Source organism: Pseudophryne corroboree, chromosome 1, assembly GCF_028390025.1.
Source record: "Pseudophryne corroboree isolate aPseCor3 chromosome 1, aPseCor3.hap2, whole genome shotgun sequence".
Taxonomy (NCBI): Eukaryota; Metazoa; Chordata; class Amphibia; order Anura; family Myobatrachidae; genus Pseudophryne; species Pseudophryne corroboree.
In genome coordinates this window covers 436,945,019-436,970,855 of record NC_086444.1, presented here as the reverse complement: position 1 = coordinate 436,970,855, position 25,837 = coordinate 436,945,019, and the positions used below count along the sequence as shown (strand labels likewise).

Here is a 25,837-nt window from a genome sequence, read left to right as displayed (position 1 = left end):
TACACTGGACTGGTCTGCACAACACAGCACCACTTATACAGCTACACTGGATATATGGCAGCAGAGAATACCAATACTATGACTGGCTGGACTGATGCAGCACAATACACTGAGCGACTACACTGGACTGGACTGAGCAGCACAGCACTTGCCACCCCACTTTCCCGCCCCAACACACAGACACTGAACACTGAGGACGCGTCCTCTCAATACACTCTCCGAGACTGGAGTGAAAATGGCCGTGACGCGCGGCTCCTTATATGGAATCCAAATCCCGCGAGAATCCGACAGCGGGATGATGACGTTTTGCCGCGTTCGGGTTTCCGAGTCAGGCGGGAAAACCCGAGCCGGACTCCGATCCAGGCTCAGAAGGCAAAGTTTGGTAGGGTTCGGTTCTCTGAGAACCAAACCCGCTCATCTCTAGTTATGAGCCCTCATTTGATGATAGACAGTTTAATAGAATAATAAAGAAAAAGACACTAACTATGACATTTTTTAAAATTATTTACATATTTTACATATTTACTAAGTAGGAGAGCTCACAGGGGCAGTAATACCCGTTTACACGCCATTAAAGATGGCATATGGTACAGTACAGTAAAAATATTTTGTAGTTACTGGTATTTTTTAGGATGACAGTACCAACACTAGCATCCATGTGCACCCCCAAAAAGGTGCCTAATGGGAAATCCTCAACAGACAATCAACAATTTTAATTGGAAACGCCCCATTTTTTGCACTTTTGCCAGGGTGAAATATAAAATGGTAAATTAATATAAGAAACCTGGTGCATAGAAAGGAAAATGCCCACTATGTAATAGATGCAACCAGACATCAGTCTCACACTGAACCTGAGACTTTGTATCTGGAGACATCTCTTTGTAAATAGACATACCAACACTAATATATGGGGTTGGGGTTGGGGATGGGGGAGGGGCTTGTTCTGCCCACTCTAATTCTAGATCTAATGAGAGGAGGTACCATGCTGAGACCTGTAGTTCCACACAGAAAATGCTGATACACACTTTAAATACTAAACACTGCTAATCAGGTTATTTATAATAAACTCTACAATATAACATGAAGTAAATTTGAGGTACTTAGCATAATTATGGGCCCACCAACTGTCACCAGGTGACCTAACTGGTGGGTCCCTAACACTAAAATTCAAGTCAAGGGCATGGGACCCCCAAGGCCAGCACAAGCCAACCGCCACAAGAAATCACACTAGTGAGATGTTTAGTTGTTAAAAAAGAAGTAAGAAGCAGTAGCTACAGTATGTGTTGAGAGTGTTACATAGGTGAGGGATAATAATTGGAGTGTTAAAAAGTGTTGCATTAGTTAAAAAAAAATCAATTAGGTGCTACAAAAAAAGTCCTAGATTACCAAAAACTAATACCGCCTCTTTGGGGAAAAGTGATCAAATGGAGAGTAACAGCCAATCAGCATCTGCCATGTTACAGGCTGTGTCTGAAAAATGACAGTTAGGAGCTGATTGGTTGGTAGTATATCTCTCTCCACAGGATGCAAATAAAATATCTGCTGTTGGGATTCTGGCAGTCAGAATCCCAACATCAGAATCCTTACACCCGTCAGAATCCTGACGCCAGAATCCAGACAGGGTCAGGAATCCCGACAGCTGGCATCCCAAATGCGAGTATAGCTGGCAAATTAGGGTTAGGTCCAGGGGATTGGGGGAGATTAGGTTTAGCCGCCACTTGGGGGGTTAGGATTAGGCTGCAGGGGGGGGGAGAAAGGTAAGGGTTAGGCTGCGGGAGGGGTGGTTAAGGTAAGGCCGCACTGGGGGGGTGGTTAGGTTTAGGCACTAAGGGAGGAGGGTTAGGGTTAGGCTGCAAGGCAGGGGCAGTTAGGTTTAGGCACCACCAGGGGAGGTTAGGGTTAGGGGGTAGGAGACAGGGGGGCACATACTTACCTCACCCCTGTCAGGATTTAAAATATTGGAATGATGGCGTTGATATTATGACCGCCAGCATCCCAACCGCCGGGAAATTATACTGCACCCCTCTCCACTTTATCACTCTTCAAGGCTTAGTACCTCTGCCCGGACTGGCCAGACAGCAGTAGGAGTGCTCTTACTGCTGCCAGCCAGCACCACCCAGCTGCCCCAGCAACATTTTTGTGCTAAATCACGGTGATATAAAATTTCCTATCATTGCAATAAACAGCAATACAAAATGTATTATATTGCTGAATCTTAAGAAATAGATCCCCTGTTCAAACAGACTACTTATTATACCATCTATATTCAATACATTATTGTTAGACTCAAGTATTCCAATTAATGTTCAACATTAACCCAAACTTATCATGATAAGGGCCAGATGTACTAAGCCTTAAAAAGTGATAAAGTAGAGAGTGATAAAGTGCCATCCAACAGCTCTAACTGACATCTCACGGGCCCTGTTTGAAAAATGGCAGCTAGGAGCTGATTGGCTGCTAGTTTATCACTCTCCACTTTATCACTTTTCAAGGCTTAGTACATCCTGCCCTAAGAGAGAAGGGTCTCTGTATCTGAGCTGCCTGATATGTGGTAATTTATCAGTATGGACAAAGAATAGCTGAAAGTTGTAGCAAGCAGTATAATAGTGAGGTACGGTACTCACCTTTCTAACAATATCTCATTCACTCTCCTATAAAAATAAAAATGTTGGAAAAACAAACACATCACCTAAGAAGCCTGCAGAGCAATAGGCGGCCAGGAGATGTTTGGTTTGAGAGAAAGTAGAAAGCAAAAATGTTTGGCCAGAAGAAGAGCATAAACATTGCATACTTTCATCTAAAGCGCTCCCTTCAGGGCTGTAGCCCTTCCAATATACTGAATAAAGTAGTTTGACCCAAAATATTTTTGGATCAAGGATATGATTTATTCAGAATATTTGCTGATCCTCCACTGGAGGCTTTGGAAAGGTAGCTAGAAAAACAAAATGATTCAGAATAAGAGGTTATAGCATTAAGTTATAATAGACATTGGATATTTGTTATGAAGAAGGTCCTTTGAGATGAACAAAATTAGTACTATCACTTGACAAATCTAGTGTGCCAGGGTGTAGAGGACACATAAAAACTCTAATTGCAGACATGGAGAGGCAGCAGCTGGCAGCTTCTTATGTGTGAAGCTGACAATTTTTGCTCAAACATATTTGTAAGGGGCTGTGTTGTCACAGCCCAGTGCTACACCCGAATAACAGAACACGCTGCCCTGCCGCTGATCTTCTCTGAGTAAAGGTGATAGGTTGGGCTGCTCCTGAGGAAGGCACTCCTGGGTCACTCAGAGCTCACACATCCGCTTTGAAAATAAAAGAAGACTTTACTGATTTATTCAGTGACTTTTTAAGGAACAATGAAATATGGAGCAAGTTTCAAAGTGAGACTTTGTTTTTTAGTTTTAAATGAGGAACAGACAGGAACAAACAGATGTTTATCTGAGATTCCTGTTTGTAAAAAGTAGCTGTACAAATACAAGCTAAGTGAACCAAACAATTACACAATTATTGTGTAATCAGTTGCAGACACTTAAGAAGATTAAAAAGATGGATCTAGTAGTCTTAGATGAGAAAATAGGGGGGTCATTCAGACCTGATCGCTGCTGTGCATTTTCGCACAGCAGCGATCGGGTCTGAACTGCGCATGCGCCGGAGTGTACCGGCGCATGTCAGACAGCCGACGGCTGTCTTAGCATTGCAATTGCCTCTGTCTGATTGACAGGCAGAGGCGGTCGATGGGCGGGAGCTGGCAGGCCGGCGGTGTTTGGTCGCCGTTTAGGGGGCGTGGTCCAGGCAACGCAGGCATGCCCAGACCATTGGGGGGGTGGGCCGCGTCAGCTTTGTGACATCAGACGCAGTCGCTGTGGCCCGAGCAGCGACGAGTACCTCCCTACCAGCGTGCAGGAGATGCGCTGGCTGGGAGCTACTCTTCCAGTACTAAAGTATCGCCGCCATGCAATGCTTTTGTACTTTTGCGGGGGTCAAACCTGACATGCGGGGTGGACTAGCCCTGTGCTGGGCGTCCACCCACATGTCAGGGAAGCTGATCGTAGATGTGCTAAATTTAGGGCAATGGGCATGGTCTTGTGGGAAATGCTTGTTCCCTCCCCATTTTTCATCATAGTGTGGGCATGCCCAGCGCTCTGAGAGCTGCAGAGCATGCTCTACAATGAATAGACACAACATGTGTGTGGCATCCATTCACCACTTGCTCTGCCAAGAGGCGAATAGAGCAGCAGGTGAGTAGGGACCTGCCTATCTCTCTTGCCTCCCCCTGCGGGACACTGCAGCCTATGGGTGGGGCGGCGGTGCAGTGGCTGAACAGCAGGACTGTCCCGTCAAAGTCAGGATAGCTGGGAGGATAGCGGATTTTAGGAGTGCAGGTAATTTTTCTTTCACTTAATTTCTTACAGAAAGCTCTCCAGAATTTGGCAGGAAATTTTAGCCCAATGACCTGAGACAATTTCAGAGATTTTAGTAAATGCTCAAAATGTAGGTCCAGAATTTATTTGGAAATGAAAGAAGCTGTAGAAAATGGCAAAAATCCTGATGAGAAACCTTTATTGCCAGTTGCTACAAGTTGGTAGGTATGTAGTGGATGTGAGCAAGGAGGTTAGTCCACACGTTGACTCCAAACCAGAGCAGACTATTTAAGGTTACAGGATACAGGTGATAGACGATAAACAGCAGTCAATATGATAAGGTAGAAATCTATCCTGGGCTAAGTACTGCACAGACATACAAATTTGTGATGCCCCAATAACACAGTGACAGGCTTGGGCATATGCAGACTCTTTTTATAGAGCCAAGTAAACAGCATACACCTGCAGTCTAATCAGTAGGACCTTTAAGTCTGGTGACTTAGACATGTGATGTTATTGTGGCGAATGAGTCATGCAGAATAACACAGAAATGTGATGTTATTGTGGTTGATGAGTCATGCATAATAACACTTAAGTTAAAAGACATCTTGTAGCATTTAACCATTTCACTAAGTCAACAACCTTGCTGCAATGTATTCAATTACATCTTTCCAAAATCTTGTCCACCAATAACCTTCCCTAATAATCTTCAACATGTTTTTGTTCCAGTATGACCAGCAAATTGTGAGTAAACTGCAATGCCAAGAAAGTACTGTAGTTTGATACGCTCATTCGCACAGGGTTTGGTTATGTCAATTATTAAAGAGAATATACGTGTTACGTGTAGAAACATTAATTAAATATGGATCGTTTATGTAAGAAAGTTATTACTGCGAATTACAGCAATTAATAAATGATAAAGGCCCTCAGATTTAAAATATTTGGAAACTGCAGAAAGTCAGCAAGAAATTGAACCAAAAGATTAACAGGGCAATTCGGTTGATCACTATGTTTGCAATGTGGCGTCATAACGGTGTGGGAACACTGGATTGATCATAGACAGAAACGTTATCAACCACTTAACTGGCTAATAATTTTTCCAGAAACCACTCAGAAATTGTGGGGATTTTTTATGATTGATTTAGGTCAAGAACATTTATTTTAATCTTAAAATTATTTTATTGAATTTATTTTTTTAATAATTCTTTTACTGCATAAGATTCATATTGATTTTTATGATCGGATACTCAGAGATCCCCTATTATTGTTTTTTTTTAATGTTCTGTCAGACATCCTCTGTCTATATAGTCTGCAAAGCTTTACTAGGCATGTACAGAGTGAGCACTGGCAAATGAAGGCTTTCATTATTACAAACGTCCAATGTGGACAAATTGCAAGCTCTGTCCTGGCACTTTTATTATGATAAATCCCTGTGATAATACCTATTATTATAAAATCATATTAATCAATATAATCACATCACAATTGCATTTATTTTTGGACGAGGAGGCCGATGACCGTGCATGCACATTGGTTTCCAGGGACTCGAACTCGGAAGTAGTGTTATAGTGTCACATCTGAAAAGGGGCATGGATTAATAGTAAGTGGGCATGGCATTGTAAAAGTTCCTTTTATGGAACAATGGCGACAGGGCCTCATGGGAATCCCCAGACCCTCAATTACATCCCTCTGGGGGCATGCCCAGCCAGGACCAATGCAAAGTTTCTTGGCACCCTAGGCAAAACTCCAGCCTATCATCCCCTACCGCAAACCATACACCAATACCCCCTTTCCAGTCTCAGGTGAAAGTGTGGAGGTAGCATCTTTGACGTTCAACAGCCACTTTCTGTATTAAGTATACTCAGAGTTATCCTTCATTTTGTTATAAGTAGACTCAGGGCTGCCTCCCCAGGTCCTGGTGCCTTAGGCAGCTGCCTAAAGCTGCCTAATGGTAGAGCCGGCCCCGTGCCCAGCATCCCCAGAAATGCTGAATTGCCCCTGGAGATTTTGGCTGCACTGCCATCTCCTTCTCAGTGACAGGAGCCAGGAGCTGCATTATAATGTCATACTGCAGCCCCAGGCTCCCTGTCACTGTGGAGGAATCGGCATTTTGGCATCCCTGCCTGGAAGGGTTACACCAGGTTGTGGTCTGCACCCCCCTTGTGATAACTCAGCTTCTTTCAATGTTTTAAATTAGGATGTGCAGTCCAAGAGCATTCTTCACCAGTATTTCTATATTTCTTCTATGCATAATTAGCACCACAAGGTGCATGGACATTCCTGCTAAATAGACTGCTCGGACCTGCTTCCTCATTTAACCTGGGATTGTACCACATCTGCTACACTAGTCTTCATCTGTAAGGTAATAGCTGAATTATCTCATTGTATTCCCATGACTACAATGGACCTTTATCATCTACAGCTGGTCCACTATAGACTTACCTGTCCTCACCAGCTTATTCTCCTAAATGGAGCTTACTGTTAATATCATAAATATACATATTTTATATCCTAATGGTGATCATTTTTATTGTCAATATAATTTAGGATACTCATTTTCTTTTACTGTATATTGATGTTATTTATTGTTTTCTTCTTATTTATTAAATGTACTCTTCTTAAGATCTATGATACTCAATAGTGTTCAATTTTTCTGTACTGTTAATTACAATTTGATATGAGTATATGTTCACAAGTCTTCATCATGCAAGGCTAATATTTCCTGGATTTTCTGAACTGAATATACGGTGTCAGTGAAAAGCCTGGTAAGACAAACTGCCACTTTTCCCTTACTATCACTGCAGTGTTTCCTGAGTGGTTCTTCCTTCCTTCTAGCTCTGTGACAGAATGAAAGAATCACTCCTGTCTTTCTGTCCCCAGAAATAATTGACCCCACCTCTCTGGAAGCTGATAATACACACACTGTTTCATAGGATCCTAGCATTGCATTTCTCCAATAGGCCCTTCATGCCATAGTCTGATACTCTCTATGGGAATTCTAACATACAGTAGGCTCTCATTCAGGTGCAGTTTCTATGGCAGCTCATACTGCAAAGCACCGATGTTGGGTACTTTGCGCATATATATTATACAGGACTCATTTTGCACTTGCGTGAATGGATCCTGCGATGTTGCAAGCAACCCGGCATCAGACTGTCATTGATTGACAATGTGATGCCATATTGGGGGCGGGGAAGGGGCAGGAATCTCCTTCCTTGGATGGCAATTTCCTGGTCTCTGTGATGGGCGGTTTGCAGGGCACCATGTGTGCCTTCAGCCACCCAATGGTGGGTGTCTGATCCTATACTGCATCTTAGGGTGCAGCTCGGATCACTACTGTGGCAAGAGGTGTCTGCCTGTAATAGACGCCTTCTGCTACATCACCATATAGCACTATCCAGTGTCGGACTGGGGCATGAAGGGCCCACCGGGGGAATGCTGCTATACGGGCCCATGCTTAAAGGTGTAGCCAGGTTCCAGTTGTGGCATGGGCAGCCACCACAGAGGTTTGACTAACCATTACATGTTCTGTGCCCCTTGGTAAATATATAATAAACCAAATTATTGTGAAGTATAATGTAACATATGTATAATGCATAAATCCAGTGCACTAGGATAGTCTGGAGCTTGATGGCCCACAGGCAGTAGGGCCCACTGGTGGTTTCCCCTGTTCCCCTGTGGGCCAGTCCAACCCTGGCGCTATCACTGCTGCTTCCTTGGAATAGCACCTCCAACCGCCCCTGAATGAACCTCATACTACTGATACAGTATATATAGAAATGCTAAGATAATGCTGAAATACAGTGTAGGGGATTGATGATATGTTGATATGGGAAAAGACATGTGGGAATGATTGGAATTTTCTAATTTAGGATTGATATATAGATATCTGGTAACATGGCTGGGTGCTTTGGTGAAGCTATGGAAGAAAGAACACAGATTCATAAGGGCTGAGGTGATATGGGGTATACAGGAAGAGATCAGTAATAAAAGTTAATGACCCTACCAATAGATTTTGCATCAATTAAAATTGAATTGCTTCATGTACTGTGTGTAATATCGTGTTATTAAATATGAACATTATTGTGTAAATTAAGGATATTATTTATACCTATATACTTGGGCGGAAATTTACTAAAGGTCGATATTGGATGATTTGCGTTTTTATTTTTTGTGTGTGAAAAAGACGTGATTTTGCAAATCACTAATTTACTAAGGATTCATTCGCATGAAAGTCGCATGTCAAATGCAACTTTGTACTTTAAATCATGTAAATTTACCATCAGTGCAAACAATGACTAAGTAACATTGTTATAATTGGAAATTGCAAATTTAATATTTTTTTTTTAAACGATCCATTTCACACCAAAATCATGTCAAAGTCGCACCACAATGCGCTAGGGGGGTAATTCAGACCTGATCGCTAGGCTGTGTTTTCACACAGCGGGCGATCAGGTCTAAACTGCCCATGTGTATGCACCGCAATTCGTGGGCGCGTCGTATGGGTATTAAGTGGATCGCCGCTCAGCGATGGGTTTGTGCGAAGAATCCATTCGCATGGTCGATCGCAAGGAGTTTGACAGTAAGAAGGCGTTTGTGGGTGTCAACTGATTGTTTTCAGGGAGTGGTTGAAAATACACAGGTGTGTCCAAACGTTTGCAAGGAGGGTTCCTGGCGTCAATTCCGGTCCCAAACAGGCTGAAGTGATCGCAGCGGCTGAGTAAGTACTGGGCTGCGCAGAGACTGCACAAGATCTGTTTGTACAGCTCTGCTACACATGCGTTCACACATTTGCGCGGCTAAAATACACTACCCCGGTAGGTGGCGCCTATCTGATCGCAGCAGTGCAAAAATTGCTTGCTAGCGATCAGGTCTGAATTAGGCCCTAAATAATGGTACTGATTTTTTAGAGCGTATTCACCAGTGACGTGCGGTTGGGTGAGGCAGGTGAGTCAGAGCCTTTCCTGTCATATGAACGTTTGTGCCAGAGTTTTGACTGTATAAAGTATATGAAAAATACAAAGAATGTGTTAAAAATATTTTGTTTGTATTATTCTAATCATTTTTATAGTCAAATCCCTGGAGTAAAAAGTCTATGGCAGGTGAGGCAGTGCTTATCTTTTCTGCACATCTCTGATCAAAACCCACCTAATTTCCAGGAGTTTATACTGCTGCACCTGTGTATAATGCCCACATGAACCCTTTGCATTGGTGCTTCTATAATGGGTGGAATGTGTGAGGTGCACAGGGACCCCTGGGTCCAGGAGGGGTCACACCACACACACTGCACCCATTTTAATACTTACCATTCCGGAGTCAAGCGTCAGGCGCTGGGGTCGCGTCAGAAATTGCCACCAAAATGGCCGCTGCGCATGCGCAGTAGCCAAAGAGGTCTCTGGATCATGGCAGGCGCCATGTTTCCAGAGGCCTGCGCATGCGCAGTAGACTCCGCCACAGTGACAGAGTCTACAGAGCCGTTCAGAGGAGGGGGCCCACCCGGAGGTGCACACGGGCCCCCTCGTCTATAGAAACGCCCCGGACCCTTTCGCTCATATATTGTGTGTAAATATGGCTCTTGTACTAGCCAGTGCCTCCTGAGAAATTGACCTCACCATATGTCCCCATCAAAAGCACAACTAAAGTCTGTAGAAATAAAAAGTTACAAAGTTAAAAAAAGAAAAATGTTGTGGGCTCCCCCAAAAGCATAACCAGCACCAAAATCCTGAGCCGGTCCTGGTTCCAAAACTACGGGGGAGAAGGGGGGGCGAGATGTAGGGATCCTCCGTATCCTTTTTAAATCAGCACTGGGCTCCACTAACCAGAAAGGTAATGCCACAGCCGGGGGACACATTTATATTGGCCCCTGCAGTCGTTTCATTACCCCTCCAACTTATCAGCCTTGACTGGGAGATTTCTGGGGGAGTTGGGAACCCCCAATAAAGGGGTCCCCCCTCCAGGGCACCCAAGGCCATGGCTGAAGCCCGATGCTATGCCCGACACCCCTGGGCAGTGGGTGCCAAGTTCATACCATTAAAGTGTAAAACTAAGAATTAACACTGTCTTTTACAGTAGAACTATAGGTCCCAGCAAGCCTCACATGCATGATGATACTTGCACCAACACAAACACACACTACAATGTGACACAATACACTATCGGAAGACAAAGACGCACATGAAAACACTTGTTACTAAATGTGCGCTTTTCGGGGGTCATTCCGAGTTGATCGTAACTGTGCTAAATTTAGCACAGCTACGATCATCTTTCCTGACATGCGGGGGGACGCCCTGCACAGGGCTAGCCCGCCCTGCATGTCAGTCTGCCCCCCCCCCCCCCCGCAGATGTGCAAAGGCATCGCACAGCGGCGATGCCTTTGCACTTCAGGAGTAACTCCTGGCCAGTGCAGCTTTAGCGAGCTGGCCGGGAGCTACTCCTCGCTCCCTGGCCCGCAGCAGCTGCGTATGACATAACGCAGCCGCTGTGGCCCGCCCCCTGTTTGGTCCAGCCACGCTTGCATTGGCTGGACCGCACCTACGAAACAGCGGCCAAATGCCGTAGTTTCGCCCCCTCCCGCCCATCCATCGCCTCTGCCTGTCAATCAAGCAGAGGCGATCACTGTCCTGCTATGGCCTTTGGCCGTCCCGCATGTGCAGGCACACTATGGCGCCGGCGCATGCGAAGCAGGGACTCGTTCGCTCTGCTGTGTTAAAATGCAGCGAGCGAACGGGTCGGAATGACCCCCTTTGTTCCGGCGATCAGGGGTGATTTGTTCAAATTTGTAAATTGCCCTACACCCGTACTGTGATTGTGAGTTTTCTATACTATTTTTACACAACAATGTTAGTGTGGTTAATAATATCCTAGAGAGTTCTCCAAAGTAGTGAGTCCAGAATACAAATATCTGTAATTTGCTCCTATTCCTGGAAGTGTGGCATACAGTCACATACTCCTGCTGAATCTGGGTTGGGACCAAAGTAATAGAAGCAATTAACTTACTGGGCAAACCATATTTCAATGCAAGCTGTGCAACTGTAAATACTGGCAGTGTTTGACTATAGCCCCCAAATGCTGAACAGTTTTATGTTTACACTGCAAAGTGGATCTGACATATCTCTCTCAAACTTATATCTCTATGGTTGGGAGGTATGTCGCATAGAGCATAAATATGAGTGGTTGGGAGGTATGTCGTATAGCATAAATCTGCGTGATTGGGAGGTATGCCGTATAGCATAAATCTGCGTGATTGGGAGGTATGTCGTATAGCATAAATCTGCGTGATTGGGAGGTATGCCGTATAGCATAAATCTGCGTGATTGGGAGGTATGTCGTATAGCATAAATCTGTGTGGTTGGGAGGTATGTCATTGAGCATACTCATTACAGTTACCTGGAATTTTCTTAATTTATATATCAGGCTAACAAATACATAAATTTTATTGGAGTTATTTTATTGGAGTTATTTTATTGGAGTTATTGGGAGGTATATCATAGAGCATAAATATGAGTGGTTGGGAGGTATGTCGTATAGCATAAATCTGCGTGATTGGGAGGTATGTCGTATAGCATAAATCTGCGTGATTGGGAGGTATGTCTTATAGCATAAATCTGCGTGATTGGGAGGTATGTCATTGAGCATACTCATTACAGTTACCTGGAATTTTCTTAATTTATATATCAGGAGGTGCACACGGGCCCCCTCGTCTATAGAAACGCCCCGGACCCTTTCGCTCATATATTGTGTGTAAATATGGCTCTTGTACTAGCCAGTGCCTCCTGAGAAATTGACCTCACCATATGTCCCCATCAAAAGCACAACTAAAGTCTGTAGAAATAAAAAGTTACAAAGTTAAAAAAAGAAAAATGTTGTGGGCTCCCCCAAAAGCATAACCAGCACCAAAATCCTGAGCCGGTCCTGGTTCCAAAACTACGGGGGAGAAGGGGGGGCGAGATGTAGGGATCCTCCGTATCATTTTTAAATCAGCACTGGGCTCCACTAACCAGAAAGGTAATGCCACAGCCGGGGGACACATTTATATTGGCCCCTGCAGTCGTTTCATTACCCCTCCAACTTATCAGCCTTGACTGGGAGATTTCTGGGGGAGTTGGGAACCCCCAATAAAGGGGTCCCCCCTCCAGGGCACCCAAGGCCATGGCTGAAGCCCGATGCTATGCCCGACACCCCTGGGCAGTGGGTGCCAAGTTCATACCATTAAAGTGTAAAACTAAGAATTAACACTGTCTTTTACAGTAGAACTATAGGTCCCAGCAAGCCTCACATGCATGATGATACTTGCACCAACACAAACACACACTACAATGTGACACAATACACTATCGGAAGACAAAGACGCACATGAAAACACTTGTTACTAAATGTGCGCTTTTCGGGGGTCATTCCGAGTTGATCGTAACTGTGCTAAATTTAGCACAGCTACGATCATCTTTCCTGACATGCGGGGGGACGCCCTGCACAGGGCTAGCCCGCCCTGCATGTCAGTCTGCCCCCCCCCCCCCCCCGCAGATGTGCAAAGGCATCGCACAGCGGCGATGCCTTTGCACTTCAGGAGTAACTCCTGGCCAGTGCAGCTTTAGCGAGCTGGCCGGGAGCTACTCCTCGCTCCCTGGCCCGCAGCAGCTGCGTATGACATAACGCAGCCGCTGTGGCCCGCCCCCTGTTTGGTCCAGCCACGCTTGCATTGGCTGGACCGCACCTACGAAACAGCGGCCAAATGCCGTAGTTTCGCCCCCTCCCGCCCATCCATCGCCTCTGCCTGTCAATCAAGCAGAGGCAATCACTGTCCTGCTATGGCCTTTGGCCGTCCCGCATGTGCAGGCACACTATGGCGCCGGCGCATGCGAAGCAGGGACTCGTTCGCTCTGCTGTGTTAAAATGCAGCGAGCGAACGGGTCGGAATGACCCCCTTTGTTCCGGCGATCAGGGGTGATTTGTTCAAATTTGTAAATTGCCCTACACCCGTACTGTGATTGTGAGTTTTCTATACTATTTTTACACAACAATGTTAGTGTGGTTAATAATATCCTAGAGAGTTCTCCAAAGTAGTGAGTCCAGAATACAAATATCTGTAATTTGCTCCTATTCCTGGAAGTGTGGCATACAGTCACATACTCCTGCTGAATCTGGGTTGGGACCAAAGTAATAGAAGCAATTAACTTACTGGGCAAACCATATTTCAATGCAAGCTGTGCAACTGTAAATACTGGCAGTGTTTGACTATAGCCCCCAAATGCTGAACAGTTTTATGTTTACACTGCAAAGTGGATCTGACATATCTCTCTCAAACTTATATCTCTATGGTTGGGAGGTATGTCACATAGAGCATAAATATGAGTGGTTGGGAGGTATGTCGTATAGCATAAATCTGCGTGATTGGGAGGTATGCCGTATAGCATAAATCTGCGTGATTGGGAGGTATGTCGTATAGCATAAATCTGCGTGATTGGGAGGTATGCCGTATAGCATAAATCTGCGTGATTGGGAGGTATGTCGTATAGCATAAATCTGTGTGGTTGGGAGGTATGTCATTGAGCATACTCATTACAGTTACCTGGAATTTTCTTAATTTATATATCAGGCTAACAAATACATAAATTTTATTGGAGTTATTTTATTGGAGTTATTTTATTGGAGTTATTGGGAGGTATATCATAGAGCATAAATATGAGTGGTTGGGAGGTTTGTCGTATAGCATAAATCTGCGTGATTGGGAGGTATGTCGTATAGCATAAATCTGCGTGATTGGGAGGTATGTCTTATAGCATAAATCTGCGTGATTGGGAGGTATGTCATTGAGCATACTCATTACAGTTACCTGGAATTTTCTTAATTTATATATCAGGAGGTGCACACGGGCCCCCTCGTCTATAGAAACGCCCCGGACCCTTTCGCTCATATATTGTGTGTAAATATGGCTCTTGTACTAGCCAGTGCCTCCTGAGAAATTGACCTCACCATATGTCCCCATCAAAAGCACAACTAAAGTCTGTAGAAATAAAAAGTTACAAAGTTAAAAAAAGAAAAATGTTGTGGGCTCCCCCAAAAGCATAACCAGCACCAAAATCCTGAGCCGGTCCTGGTTCCAAAACTACGGGGGAGAAGGGGGGGCGAGATGTAGGGATCCTCCGTATCCTTTTTAAATCAGCACTGGGCTCCACTAACCAGAAAGGTAATGCCACAGCCGGGGGACACATTTATATTGGCCCCTGCAGTCGTTTCATTACCCCTCCAACTTATCAGCCTTGACTGGGAGATTTCTGGGGGAGTTGGGAACCCCCAATAAAGGGGTCCCCCCTCCAGGGCACCCAAGGCCATGGCTGAAGCCCGATGCTATGCCCGACACCCCTGGGCAGTGGGTGCCAAGTTCATACCATTAAAGTGTAAAACTAAGAATTAACATTGTCTTTTACAGTAGAACTATAGGTCCCAGCAAGCCTCACATGCATGATGATACTTGCACCAACACAAACACACACTACAATGTGACACAATACACTATCGGAAGACAAAGACGCACATGAAAACACTTGTTACTAAATGTGCGCTTTTTGGGGGTCATTCCGAGTTGATCGTAGCTGTGCTAAATTTAGCACAGCTACGATCATCTTTCCTGACATGCGGGGGGACGCCCTGCACAGGGCTAGCCCGCCCTGCATGTCAGTCTGCCCCCCCCCCCCCCCCGCAGATGTGCAAAGGCATCGCACAGCGGCGATGCCTTTGCACTTCAGGAGCAACTCCTGGCCAGTGCAGCTTTAGCGAGCTGGCCGGGAGCTACTCCTCGCTCCCTGGCCCGCAGCAGCTGCGTATGACATAACGCAGCCGCTGTGGCCCACCCCCTGTTTGGTCCAGCCACGCTTGCATTGGCTGGACCGCACCTACGAAACAGCGGCCAAATGCCGTAGTTTCGCCCCCTCCCGCCCATCCATCGCCTCTGCCTGTCAATCAAGCAGAGGCGATCACTGTCCTGCTATGGCCTTTGGCCGTCCCGCATGTGCAGGCACACTATGGCGCCGGCGCATGCGAAGCAGGGACTCGTTCGCTCTGCTGTGTTAAAATGCAGCGAGCGAACGGGTCGGAATGACCCCCTTTGTTCCGGCGATCAGGGGTGATTTGTTCAAATTTGTAAATTGCCCTACACCCGTACTGTGATTGTGAGTTTTCTATACTATTTTTACACAACAATGTTAGTGTGGTTAATAATATCCTAGAGAGTTCTCCAAAGTAGTGAGTCCAGAATACAAATATCTGTAATTTGCTCCTATTCCTGGAAGTGTGGCATACAGTCACATACTCCTGCTGAATCTGGGTTGGGACCAAAGTAATAGAAGCAATTAACTTACTGGGCAAACCATATTTCAATGCAAGCTGTGCAACTGTAAATACTGGCAGTGTTTGACTATAGCCCCCAAATGCTGAACAGTTTTATGTTTACACTGCAAAGTGGATCTGACATATCTCTCTCAAACTTATATCTCTATGGTTGGGAGGTATGTCGCATAGAGCATAAATATGAGTGGTTGGGAGGTATGTCGTATAGCATAAATCTGCGTGATTGGGAGGTATGCCGTATAGCATAAATCTGCGTGATTGGGAGGTATGTCGTATAGCATAAATCTGCGTGATTGGGAGGTATGCCGTATAGCATAAATCTGCGTGATTGGGAGGTATGTCGTATAGCATAAATCTGTGTGGTTGGGAGGTATGTCATTGAGCATACTCATTACAGTTACCTGGAATTTTCTTAATTTATATATCAGGCTAACAAATACATAAATTTTATTGGAGTTATTTTATTGGAGTTATTTTATTGGAGTTATTGGGAGGTATATCATAGAGCATAAATATGAGTGGTTGGGAGGTATGTCGTATAGCATAAATCTGCGTGATTGGGAGGTATGTCGTATAGCATAAATCTGCGTGATTGGGAGGTATGTCTTATAGCATAAATCTGCGTGATTGGGAGGTATGTCATTGAGCATACTCATTACAGTTACCTGGAATTTTCTTAATTTATATATCAGGAGGTGCACACGGGCCCCCTCGTCTATAGAAACGCCCCGGACCCTTTCGCTCATATATTGTGTGTAAATATGGCTCTTGTACTAGCCAGTGCCTCCTGAGAAATTGACCTCACCATATGTCCCCATCAAAAGCACAACTAAAGTCTGTAGAAATAAAAAGTTACAAAGTTAAAAAAAGAAAAATGTTGTGGGCTCCCCCAAAAGCATAACCAGCACCAAAATCCTGAGCCGGTCCTGGTTCCAAAACTACGGGGGAGAAGGGGGGGCGAGATGTAGGGATCCTCCGTATCATTTTTAAATCAGCACTGGGCTCCACTAACCAGAAAGGTAATGCCACAGCCGGGGGACACATTTATATTGGCCCCTGCAGTCGTTTCATTACCCCTCCAACTTATCAGCCTTGACTGGGAGATTTCTGGGGGAGTTGGGAACCCCCAATAAAGGGGTCCCCCCTCCAGGGCACCCAAGGCCATGGCTGAAGCCCGATGCTATGCCCGACACCCCTGGGCAGTGGGTGCCAAGTTCATACCATTAAAGTGTAAAACTAAGAATTAACACTGTCTTTTACAGTAGAACTATAGGTCCCAGCAAGCCTCACATGCATGATGATACTTGCACCAACACAAACACACACTACAATGTGACACAATACACTATCGGAAGACAAAGACGCACATGAAAACACTTGTTACTAAATGTGCGCTTTTCGGGGGTCATTCCGAGTTGATCGTAACTGTGCTAAATTTAGCACAGCTACGATCATCTTTCCTGACATGCGGGGGGACGCCCTGCACAGGGCTAGCCCGCCCTGCATGTCAGTCTGCCCCCCCCCCCCCCCCGCAGATGTGCAAAGGCATCGCACAGCGGCGATGCCTTTGCACTTCAGGAGTAACTCCTGGCCAGTGCAGCTTTAGCGAGCTGGCCGGGAGCTACTCCTCGCTCCCTGGCCCGCAGCAGCTGCGTATGACATAACGCAGCCGCTGTGGCCCGCCCCCTGTTTGGTCCAGCCACGCTTGCATTGGCTGGACCGCACCTACGAAACAGCGGCCAAATGCCGTAGTTTCGCCCCCTCCCGCCCATCCATCGCCTCTGCCTGTCAATCAAGCAGAGGCAATCACTGTCCTGCTATGGCCTTTGGCCGTCCCGCATGTGCAGGCACACTATGGCGCCGGCGCATGCGAAGCAGGGACTCGTTCGCTCTGCTGTGTTAAAATGCAGCGAGCGAACGGGTCGGAATGACCCCCTTTGTTCCGGCGATCAGGGGTGATTTGTTCAAATTTGTAAATTGCCCTACACCCGTACTGTGATTGTGAGTTTTCTATACTATTTTTACACAACAATGTTAGTGTGGTTAATAATATCCTAGAGAGTTCTCCAAAGTAGTGAGTCCAGAATACAAATATCTGTAATTTGCTCCTATTCCTGGAAGTGTGGCATACAGTCACATACTCCTGCTGAATCTGGGTTGGGACCAAAGTAATAGAAGCAATTAACTTACTGGGCAAACCATATTTCAATGCAAGCTGTGCAACTGTAAATACTGGCAGTGTTTGACTATAGCCCCCAAATGCTGAACAGTTTTATGTTTACACTGCAAAGTGGATCTGACATATCTCTCTCAAACTTATATCTCTATGGTTGGGAGGTATGTCACATAGAGCATAAATATGAGTGGTTGGGAGGTATGTCGTATAGCATAAATCTGCGTGATTGGGAGGTATGCCGTATAGCATAAATCTGCGTGATTGGGAGGTATGTCGTATAGCATAAATCTGCGTGATTGGGAGGTATGCCGTATAGCATAAATCTGCGTGATTGGGAGGTATGTCGTATAGCATAAATCTGTGTGGTTGGGAGGTATGTCATTGAGCATACTCATTACAGTTACCTGGAATTTTCTTAATTTATATATCAGGCTAACAAATACATAAATTTTATTGGAGTTATTTTATTGGAGTTATTTTATTGGAGTTATTGGGAGGTATATCATAGAGCATAAATATGAGTGGTTGGGAGGTTTGTCGTATAGCATAAATCTGCGTGATTGGGAGGTATGTCGTATAGCATAAATCTGCGTGATTGGGAGGTATGTCTTATAGCATAAATCTGCGTGATTGGGAGGTATGTCATTGAGCATACTCATTACAGTTACCTGGAATTTTCTTAATTTATATATCAGGAGGTGCACACGGGCCCCCTCGTCTATAGAAACGCCCCGGACCCTTTCGCTCATATATTGTGTGTAAATATGGCTCTTGTACTAGCCAGTGCCTCCTGAGAAATTGACCTCACCATATGTCCCCATCAAAAGCACAACTAAAGTCTGTAGAAATAAAAAGTTACAAAGTTAAAAAAAGAAAAATGTTGTGGGCTCCCCCAAAAGCATAACCAGCACCAAAATCCTGAGCCGGTCCTGGTTCCAAAACTACGGGGGAGAAGGGGGGGCGAGATGTAGGGATCCTCCGTATCCTTTTTAAATCAGCACTGGGCTCCACTAACCAGAAAGGTAATGCCACAGCCGGGGGACACATTTATATTGGCCCCTGCAGTCGTTTCATTACCCCTCCAACTTATCAGCCTTGACTGGGAGATTTCTGGGGGAGTTGGGAACCCCCAATAAAGGGGTCCCCCCTCCAGGGCACCCAAGGCCATGGCTGAAGCCCGATGCTATGCCCGACACCCCTGGGCAGTGGGTGCCAAGTTCATACCATTAAAGTGTAAAACTAAGAATTAACATTGTCTTTTACAGTAGAACTATAGGTCCCAGCAAGCCTCACATGCATGATGATACTTGCACCAACACAAACACACACTACAATGTGACACAATACACTATCGGAAGACAAAGACGCACATGAAAACACTTGTTACTAAATGTGCGCTTTTTGGGGGTCATTCCGAGTTGATCGTAGCTGTGCTAAATTTAGCACAGCTACGATCATCTTTCCTGACATGCGGGGGGACGCCCTGCACAGGGCTAGCCCGCCCTGCATGTCAGTCTGCCCCCCCCCCCCCGCAGATGTGCAAAGGCATCGCACAGCGGCGATGCCTTTGCACTTCAGGAGCAACTCCTGGCCAGTGCAGCTTTAGCGAGCTGGCCGGGAGCTACTCCTCGCTCCCTGGCCCGCAGCAGCTGCGTATGACATAACGCAGCCGCTGTGGCCCACCCCCTGTTTGGTCCAGCCACGCTTGCATTGGCTGGACCGCACCTACGAAACAGCGGCCAAATGCCGTAGTTTCGCCCCCTCCCGCCCATCCATCGCCTCTGCCTGTCAATCAAGCAGAGGCGATCACTGTCCTGCTATGGCCTTTGGCCGTCCCGCATGTGCAGGCACACTATGGCGCCGGCGCATGCGAAGCAGGGACTCGTTCGCTCTGCTGTGTTAAAATGCAGCGAGCGAACGGGTCGGAATGACCCCCTTTGTTCCGGCGATCAGGGGTGATTTGTTCAAATTTGTAAATTGCCCTACACCCGTACTGTGATTGTGAGTTTTCTATACCATTTTTACACAACAATGTTAGTGTGGTTAATAATATCCTAGAGAGTTCTCCAAAGTAGTGAGTCCAGAATACAAATATCTGTAATTTGCTCCTATTCCTGGAAGTGTGGCATACAGTCACATACTCCTGCTGAATCTGGGTTGGGACCAAAGTAATAGAAGCAATTAACTTACTGGGCAAACCATATTTCAATGCAAGCTGTGCAACTGTAAATACTGGCAGTGTTTGACTATAGCCCCCAAATGCTGAACAGTTTTATGTTTACACTGCAAAGTGGATCTGACATATCTCTCTCAAACTTATATCTCTATGGTTGGGAGGTATGTCACATAGAGCATAAATATGAGTGGTTGGGAGGTATGTCGTATAGCATAAATCTGCGTGATTGGGAGGTATGCCGTATAGCATAAATCTGCGTGATTGGGAGGTATGTCGTATAGCATAAATCTGCGTGATTGGGAGGTATGCCGTATAGCATAAATCTGCGTGATTGGGAGGTATGTCGTATAGCATAAATCTGTGTGGTTGGGAGGTATGTCATTGAGCATACTCATTACAGTTACCTGGAATTTTCTTAATTTATATATCAGGCTAACAAATACATAAATTTTATTGGAGTTATTGTATTGGAGTTATTTTATTGGAGTTATTGGGAGGTATATCATAGAGCATAAATATGAGTGGTTGGGAGGTATGTCGTATAGCATAAATCTGCGTGATTGGGAGGTATGTCGTATAGCATAAATCTGCGTGATTGGGAGGTATGTCTTATAGCATAAATCTGCGTGATTGGGAGGTATGTCGTATAGCATAAATCTGTGTGGTTGGGAGGTATGTCATTGAGCATACTCATTACAGTTACCTGGAATTTTCTTAATTTATATATCAGGCTAACAAATACATACATTTTTCTGGATGTGTTATATTCTAAGGTTACTGCTCACCTAGTTACATCTACAGGCCTGTCCATCTGACATATTGGTGTATATACAAAACCAAGCTATCTTTCACTACTTACATGTCATCATAAATTGGATTGTAAAGGGAAACTTCAAGACCCAGTTCCTGTTGCATACACCATGGATAGTCCTGCCAAGGAGAGATATATGCAGTGCTGCAAGTATGGCGGTAGGTGGCGCTATGGCGTACTGGTAAGTAATTCCCAGTCGGTATGCCGTACCGCCGGGCCGTCCACCATACCTGCATCCCGCTGGCTGCTGTGTGAGGGGAGGAGAGCGCAGCCCCTCAATTCTCTTTGATGTCCGGTCTCACTCTCCAGTGGCGGCGGCGTGAATCTCAATAAGGCACCGGTTTGCTAGCCAATCAGAGCTCGCAGACCGGCAGCCACAGCTCCTGATTGGCTGCCGGTCCGCGAGCTCTGATTGGCTAACGAACCGGTGCCTCATTTGAGATACCTACCACCGGAGTCCTCACCGGACTTCATGAGCATTGAGGGGCAGGAGAGGCACTGCGCTCTCCTCCCCTCACATAGCAGCAACAGAGGCAGCGGTGAGCAGGGGGGGGCACAGTGGGGCAATGTATATCTGGCACAGTGGGGGGCAATGTATATCTGGCACAGTGGGGGCAATGTATATCTGGCACTGTGGGTCAATGTATATCTGGCACTGTGGGAGCAATGTATATCTGGCACTGTGGGGGCAATGTATATCTGGCACTGTGGGGGCAATGTATATCTGGCACTGTGGGGGCAATGTATATCTGGCACGGTGGGACAATGTATATCTGGCACAGTGGGGCAATGTGTATCTGGCACAGTGGGGCAATGTGTATCTGGCACATTGAGGCAATGTATATCTGGCACAGTGGGGCATTGTATATCTGGCAAAAGGGGGGCAATGTATATCTGGCACAGTGGGGAATTGTATATCTGGCACAGTGGGACACTGTATATCTGGCACAGTGGGGCAATGTATGTCTGGCACAGTGGGGCAATGTATATCTGGCACATTGAGGCAATGTGTATCTGGCACAGTGGGGAATTGTATATCTGGCACAGTGGGACACTGTATATCTGGCACAGTGGGGCAATGTGTAACTGGCACTGTGGGGCAAAGTGTATCTGGCACAGCGGGTCATTGTGTATCTGGCACAGTGGGGCAATTTGTATCTGGCACAGTGGAGCATTTGTGTATCTGGCACTGTGGGGGCATTTTTGTATATCTGGCACTGTGGGGGGCAATGTATATCTGGCACTGTAGGGCATTGCATATCTGGCACTGTGGGGCAACGTGTATCTGGCACTATTAGGGTCATATGTGTATCTGGCCCCCCCATATGTGTATCACGCCCCCATTTTTATTGGACACGCCCCATGTGGTATTTGGCCACACCTGTTTTTTGGCACACGCACACAGTACCTACATATAAGACATTTTTTCTACTTGCACCACTGGACATATGGCAGCATTATCTACCCATACCATCAATACATGCTACACAGATTATCCCTCATTCAGATAATGTGACACTTTTAACTTCAAATACTAAAAACCTGGAAATCTAATTTAATTTAGATGATCATTCTCATTTGCATGGTAAAATGATGAATAAACCCCAACATATATAGATATAAAATATGAAGGCAAAATACAATTAAGCTCCGTAATAATGATTGAGTCTCCTGTTTATTGCAGATACTGTAGTATAACCTCTTCCCACATCTTTGAACAGTGACCTGGGCCACCATCAAGGGGGGACAGCTGGTACTTCAGTCCAGGGCCCGAATTGTGAGGGGACCTGGGTGGCAGGGGTGTTGATTGATCTGGACTACCGGCAAATAAGTATGAGGGACAGACCTAGCAGTGCTATTTGAATTTAGTGTCGGCCGTGACCCAATCGTAACTTGCGCACAAGCAGCCAATCAAAAGCTGCTAGGCACTGAATTCAAAATAACAATGCTCGTCTGCTGGTGGTTCCAATCAATCAACATTCATGCCACCCAGGCCCCTCATTGCGCACATGGACCGCTGCTGCCAAGATTGGTGAGCTGTGGGGACTGCAGGGGGATAGGAACTATGGCTACGTGTGTGTGTGTGTGTGTGTGTGTGTGTGTGTGTGTGTGTGTGTGTGTGTGATTGTGTGTGTGTCTGCATATGTGGGTGGAGGGCTCTGCCTATTTTTTCTGTCCTGTAAATTCTGATGGTAGTCCTGACAGTGACTGAATGGTTCACATACAGTTCAAGTCACAATGCAGATGATGCATCCAGTACAGCTACTCAACCCTGTGTATGAATTCATTGTCTCTTACCATGAACATGGATTGCTCTCTGGTTACTTTTTGGAGAACTGGATTCTGAGTGCCAGTATTCACATGTGTAAATTGCCACATAAGAGGAATCAAGCCTCGGTATGTGAAGAGTTGAGCTGTTTTGTGAAACACACATGGTTTTGTCCTTAAAAAATGTAAAGTTGTGTTGTGTTTCTTCACCAGGAACATTGCACGTCAGTGTAACCGATTCTCCTGTTACGTACACATGGTGATCAGGGTTTGCTGTAAGCACTGGGGTTAATTCAGCATCTGAAAGAAAAATGTAGGAATTCAATTTAAATTTTCTGATGTCTCCAGTAAAGTTTCAGATGTTGCACCACACCTAACTTTTTGTATACTGTATGCGAATGTATGGTATAAATTATGGTGTACATTATAGCATATTCTGTAGGGGACATTACAGTTAAAATTAATTTCTGTTCAGAGGTGGTTACATAAAACAATATCATATTAATAAAAATAATTTTGAGAATCAGCTCTGTGGAAAATGTAACAGAATAAAATGTCCTTGTAGGAGTTTTTATTCTGTTATATGAAAGTATAGTTTTGAAAGACACATGTATTACATATATTGTGGCTGAATACTTCATGTAATAAACTGCTCAATATGAAATTACTATTTCTATAACACATTAAGGATAATATTAAAGGCTTAGCATCAAAGCACACATTTTAGAACCTTTCACTGAATGCAATAGGCTAACAGATGTCTATCTATAAGCCTGAAGAGGGTTAAACAGGGCCGTAACTAAGTGTGTGCCAGCGGTGCCTGACACACAGCGCATGTGCACTGTGGGCGCAGGACCATTGGCAGAATCCGCTAGGCCGCGCCGCACTATTGTCTATCATGAAAGGCAGCTCCGCAACCACTGCTGCTAGCTGCAGCTCTGCCCGCGATGAGGTGCAACCAGCTCCTTCTTGAACCGAACCATTACCTATATTACACACCTAGCTGGGTAACCAACCACAGGCACTGCCCACTCCCTGGTTGCCCTCTCTGGCAACAGTTCTCCTGTCACCGTGAGTGACCATCAGAAGCCCTGCCCACTCACTCTGTCATGCCCTGCATCCATGCCTGTCTGCTGTGTAGATCACCAGGCATTACTGCCCATGCGCTCCTCCGCTCTCCCCCCGTGCCTACTGTACAGAGGGACACTTCTGAACAGAAGCCGGCAGCTATGGCATAAGTGATGTAAGTAGATCAAGCAGTTGCTTCTTTATGAGTAGCAACACACATACACACACTCTCTCTCTCTTTCCACACACACTGTCTCTCTCTCTTTCCACACACACACTCTCTCTCTTTTCATACTCTCTCTCTCTCTACCTGGTGTAATGTGTATAAGGGGGAGGTCTGTACTCCCCAGAGTGTGACCCCCTGTACCAACCTACCCCCTCACCCCTGGTGTGTGACCCCCTGTATCCCCTTTACTGCCCTCCTATTTTTACCGCTGTGTACCCACCAACTCCCTCCAGTGTGTGACCCCCAGTAAAACTCCTACCACCTCATGTATGACACACTGTACACTCCCTACCCCTGTGTGTTTGTGACACTTTGCACCGCCACTTTACCTATGTCTGTGTCACCCTGTACCTACCCTCTCTGTAGAAAGGGGGCCCTTTCAAAATTATGCTATGTGGCCCACAAAGTTCTAGTTACACCCCTTATTATTGCTGCTATAAATTTTCAGTTCAAACCCTTGAGAAGCAATGGTTTGCAAAAGCCACTGCTTCATAAATCTAGCCACAGCGCCCTAGAGTGTCAGAATTGTTTTCATGGCACCCCTAGGCCAACAGTTTCTTATTGAGAAACTAAAAAAAAAAATATGAAATTAAGTAAATTGTGTTTATATGTCATCCTCAGGTTCAGGTATGTGGTACAAGAAAGGATTTGCTTCTGTTTGTCCACATATGTTATAAATGGAAGCCACAAGCACTATTTATGCCTATTCAGGGGTATGGGGCATGTAGGGCCCACCAGGGGAATGCAGAGGTTTGGGCCCATGTTTACTAGTGAGGCCGGTCTGCTGAGGGGGTGTGGCCTGCCACCTCATTGGTTTGACTAACCATTAGAGAGTGCAACGTCTGAGCTCCTTCATAAATATATACAGTAAATTCAGCTGCTGCATGCATGATAATGTACCAGATTAATAACAGATTAATAACAGCAATGCACTGTAGAAAATACACCATGGTCCAGTATAAGGTAACATATGTATAATGCATAATTCAAGTGCACATTCTAGAACCTGATCCTTATAGCAGGAGGTGGGCCGCCAGGCAGTGGGGCCCACCGGTGGTTTCCCCTGTACCCCTGTGGGCCAGTCTAAGCCTGTGCCTATTACTTTGACAATAAGTAATTTGAATTGGTCCTGGAACACCAATCCAAGGCACACATCCAATCCACCCCAGGATGCCACGGCACACAGTTTAAGAACCACTGGACTAGAAGATAATGGGGGGTTATTCAGGTTTGTTAGCAAACAAAAAAAGGTGGTGCAGATGTAACATCTGTCCTCAGGACGCTCCAGGGAGCTGCAGAGACTGCGGGGTGCCTGCCTGGAGCATCGAAAGGAGGTTTTGTACAGTGCTGCAGCAGAGAGATCCTGGCTGAAAGGTACCATTCTAGTTGTTAAGTACTAGCTG

General features: G+C 45.6%; 1 protein-coding gene across 1 annotated transcript in view; it reads right to left on the bottom strand.

Annotated features, from left to right (window-relative positions):
- LOC134970551 (uncharacterized) overlaps positions 1-24,223 on the bottom strand; it is a 95,790-nt gene extending 71,567 nt beyond the window's left edge. The window contains exons 1-2 of the mRNA XM_063946489.1: positions 24,157-24,223; positions 23,171-23,440 (exon numbers count right to left, since the gene is read on the bottom strand). Coding sequence (XP_063802559.1) covers positions 23,171-23,440; positions 24,157-24,223 — 337 coding nt within the window. The remainder of the gene's footprint in view (positions 1-23,170; positions 23,441-24,156) is intronic.
- Positions 24,224-25,837: the final 1,614 nt, after the last annotated feature.